The sequence below is a fragment of the Oxyura jamaicensis genome, chromosome 5 (assembly GCF_011077185.1).
Source record: "Oxyura jamaicensis isolate SHBP4307 breed ruddy duck chromosome 5, BPBGC_Ojam_1.0, whole genome shotgun sequence".
NCBI lineage: Eukaryota > Metazoa > Chordata > Aves > Anseriformes > Anatidae > Oxyura > Oxyura jamaicensis.
In genome coordinates, this window is record NC_048897.1 from 63,666,559 (window position 1) to 63,670,971 (window position 4,413).

At 57.2% G+C, this 4,413-nt stretch overlaps 1 protein-coding gene across 1 annotated transcript in view; it reads left to right on the top strand.

Annotated features, from left to right (window-relative positions):
* Nucleotides 1-2,995: 2,995 nt before the first annotated feature.
* RASSF10 (Ras association domain family member 10) overlaps nucleotides 2,996-4,413 on the top strand; it is a 3,204-nt gene continuing 1,786 nt past the window's right edge. The window contains exon 1 of the mRNA XM_035327657.1: nucleotides 2,996-4,413. Within this exon, the coding sequence (XP_035183548.1) occupies nucleotides 3,252-4,413 (1,162 nt within the window). The 5' untranslated portion in view covers nucleotides 2,996-3,251.

A 4,413-nucleotide genomic window follows, 5' to 3' on the forward strand; every position in this document is an offset into this window, starting at 1 on the left:
AGGTTGCACTTCAGATGCAGAGGCTGCTGACAGCTGTGCATCGATACAGCAATACACAAAGCCTCTGGATTACAGGAGATCATGTTTATTACCTTTTACAGTTTAAACTCTGTGATATGTTTGTTCCAGAAATTACAGGAGACCTACATACTCTTTATCATTCCTCTGTTTGAGGGGTGGGGGTTGAACATCTGTCCTTCCCTGCTGTTTGATGTTGTGATGACACCACCTCTCTGTACCTCACGCTCTTGAGGCTTGCACACACTGTCAGCTGCAGTAGGGGTTTGACTTTGCCAGGTGGGAGATGTCTGAAGAAGCCTGTACTCCTCTGCCTTTGCGATGCAGAATATATTGTCTGCTGAACTTGCATTTCCATGTTATCAGTCTGACGTTGTGAAACTAATGCAGAACTTCCTCATCTCCCTTTCTCATGGAATTATTAAAAGAAGGAGAGGAAGTAGGCAGAGCACTAGACAGTCGAGTTTGGTGACTAAAGTCACCAGAGTGAAGAAACCCCATGTGCTTTGTGACATTGTTACTGCCTTGCTATATATCCTTAGGCAAGGCACTTGACTCCTCTATACCACAGCATTTTTATCTGCAAAAATGAGGTAACATTGCTACCTTCCTCTGTAGGATCCTTTGAGATCCCTGGATGAAAGGCAAAGGGCTGCCTGTGCTCAGTTGCCTTTTGGGATTCAGCCCAGCAGGGCCCAAACCTTGCTTCAGATAGGTGCTTAAGTGCTTATGGTGCTTATGTGCTTAAGCTCTCAAAACTTTTGAAGCTTTGGTGGTATTTTCCTGAATCTGAAGACAGACTGAAACAAAATTCTTAAGGGTTAAACTTGAGATCTAACAATGCAAATTTCTGATGCCAAACTTTTAACCACGGATTATATAAATACTCATCTGATAGGCTTATCCTACTGAAGTCAAGTGTTTGCCTCCTTAATCTTACTGCCTCCAACCAAATTGCCAACACCTTTATTCTGTCTCTAGCAGTGCTGCCTTGGGGGCTCTACCATGAAGGCAGAGCCAGTTTTCTGTACACAGAGATGTGGTCAGGGGAAGATGGAGCGATCACCTTCCAATTCCATTGTACAAAGCCAGGCTTGGATGCTGGATAGATACAGGCAGTCAGACAAGTTGGAGCAGCTTGACCTGTGCGGAGGATATGATGTCTCTTCACATCACACCCTGCTCTTCCTGTATTGTCCTGTGCCAGAACTAAGTAGGTACAGACATTCCCATAGGAAATACATGTAAAATGAGATCAAAATGAAACGGGAAAGGCAAGGAATAACCAGTAAAGGGATCAGACAATTTCTCACTACCTAGTTAACCCTTTCTCTTGTGGAACCTGCAGCACACAACAAGGAATGGTCTATCCTTACAAGTTTCTGCCAGCCTGATGAGAGCAGCAAGGCTTTTCTTTTCCTATGCTCCTGGGAGCTTTTTCATCTTGAGCCTTTCAGAGGCTGAGTCATATGGTCCCATTTCACACCACCTTCCTGTTCAACACAATTTTGGGGCAGTGTGAGCTCTTGGTTTTGTCCCAGAGTGGTTATGACCCTCTCTTGTCAACCTGGAATGAATGATGCTTTTCAGCACAATCCATGCACAGAACAAAAAGACTGCACACCTCAGGAATAACAGTCCAGGAGCAAACATTTCCTTTTACACAAAGCAAGTGTCTAGCACCTCTGACACATTGTGAAAGCAAAATGACTAGCTCCTGAAATCAGCAGCGACAGACTTTACCATCAGACAGGAAAATGTAACTTTACTGTGAGGTGGCCAGGGCCAGGAAGCAAAATTCAGCCTGGTCTTGACACCCCTATTTTGCATGCCCTCATTGCAACATGCAGTGGCCATGGAATTGATAACCTGGAATAATACAGGAAAGGGACATCAGCAGCTGGCACACGATCTGTGTGATCTTCAGGTCCAGGAATGCAGGAATCCGGTGGTCTCTCAGCCCACTTCCTCACTGGGCAGGAGTCTGCATGGCACAAAACACCACTGTAATTAGCTGCTGTAAGCAGCCAGAGCAGAGGGCAGGCTCTTCCCTAGGACTGTGTCTTCCAGGCAAGTACAGGAGAAGTTGGCACAGCAGCTGCCCATGTTGAGCCGTGCACTAGAGGAGAAAGCAGGGCGTCAGGCTGCACGATTGTAAACTCACTATTTCAAGCTGCAGAATTACAGCAGTTAGGTTGGAATGCCATAGCCCCGTCCTGTTCCACTGACCGGAGCACAGGCTGCATCCACACAAGAATCCTTCCCACGTGACACTGATTTTACTGGCTGTGAAAACCTCCCAAAAGGTACAGATCAACCTCCAAGTTAGAGAGTTTTCCCCCTTTACTCATTATAATACTTTCTAACCACGCAGAAAAGAAGCACAGGTCCGCGAATCCCTGTGATGCATCGCAACATGAAAATTCGTGCCACAGCCCTGCCTTTTATTCCCACTTTGTACATCTCATGTTAATCCACACTCAGAGACCGATCCTGTTCCCATCAAAGTACGCAGCAAACTCCCATTAAAATCTGGCTCGGCTAGTATTTTAATAACCCTCAGACATTCCCGTCCTTTGCATATTTCATCTGCGAAGCGCTTCGCGAACCCGACTTTCCTAATTACAGGCGGCCGATTTACTAAAACTGGAAATCCCTCGCCAGTTCTGCCTTTAGCTTTGAAGCTGCGGGACTCGCTCTGTCCCTCGGCACTTTGGAAGATCCCTCGACGCCGCTCGTTTGCAAGAGGCAGGGAAGGGGGGAGCGGAGCGGGCGGCGGCACCGCGCCTCCCAGCTCCCAGCCGGCGGATCTCGGCGCGGAGCGACGGGGCGGCGCTGCCCGCGGGCCGGCGGCCGCCGCCGGGCGGGAGCCGCGGGGAGCGCTCACGTGGGAGCAGAGGAAAACCCGGCGGCGGCGGCGCTGGGCCCCGTCAGAGCGCGGGCAGCGGCGGGCAGGCGGGCTCCGCGCCGCGCTCCGCTGCGCTCCGCACCGGCCCCACCCGGCGGAGCGCGGCGCGGGGCAGGAAGGGGTGGAGCGGTCGGCGGAGCGCACGGCGGGGAGGCAGGAGGCCAGAGCACACGGCAGGGCCGGGGGCGGGCGGGCGGCGAGAGAGGCGGACCGGCCATGCCGAGGCCGGCCGGCGCCGCGCCTCCCCGGAGCTCCCACGTCGAGCGGCTGCCCGGCCGGCCCCGCTGAGCCCACGGCCCCGGCCGGCCGCCCGCGGCCGCCCCCGATGGAGCCCGAGGAGCGGAAGATTTCGGTGTGGATCTGCCAGGAGGAGAAGCTCATCTCCGGGCTCTCCCGGCGGACCACCTGCTCGGACGTGGTGCGGGTGCTGCTGGAGGACAGCCACCACCGGCGGCAGCGGCCGGCGCCGCCCGAGCCCGGCGGCGGGATGCTGTCGGGGCCGCCGCACTCGTACTGTATCGTGGAGAAGTGGCGCGGCTTCGAGCGGATCCTCCCCAACAAGACGAAAATTCTGCGGCTCTGGGTGGCGTGGGGGGACGAGCAGGAGAACGTGCGCTTCGTGCTGGTGCGCAGCGAGGCCTCGCTGCCCAACGCAGGGCCGCGCAGCGCCGAGGCGCGGGTGGTGCTCAGCAAGGAGCGCCCCGGCCACGGCCTGGGGGCGGCCCGCGGCAGCCTGGCGCTCACGCAGGAGCGGCAGCGGCGGGCGGTGCGGAAAGCCTTCCGCAAGCTGGCCAAGATCAACAAGAAGCGGCAGCAGCCGCTGGCCCGGGAGGCCTCGGCGGCGGAGAAGATGGAGACGCTGGTGCACCTGGTGCTCTCGCAGGACCACACCATCCGCCAGCAGATCCAGAGGCTGCGCGAGCTGGACCGGGAGATCGACAGGTACGAGGCCAAGATCCACCTGGACCGCATGAAGCGGCACGGCGTCAACTACGTGCAGGACACCTACCTGGTGGGCGCCGGCGGCGGGGAGCACGAGCCCGAGCCGGAGCCCGAGCCGGGCCAGGAGGCGCCGCCCGCCGCCGGCCGCCCCGAGGAGGACTACGCCAGGAAGTGCGAGGCGGTGCTGCAGCTGCAGGAGCAGCGGGCGCAGCAAGAGGAGCTGCTCGAGCACCTGGCCGCCGAGATCCAGCAGGAGCTCAACGAGCGCTGGATGAAGCGGCGGCGGGAGGGGCTGGAGCTGGCCGCGGGGCCCGGCCTGGCCGAGACGGATTGCGACACCACCGAGCTGAGCGGCGGCGGCGAGGGCGAGCTACAGCTGGAGCACGAGCGGGTCAGGACGCAGCTGAGCACCAGCCTCTACATCGGCCTCAAGCTCAGCACGGACCTGGAGGCCGTCAAGACCGACCTGGACTACACGCAGCGGGCGTGGGAGGACAGGGAGCGGGAGCTGCAGAGCCTGGTGGAGACGCTGGGCACCCTGGACG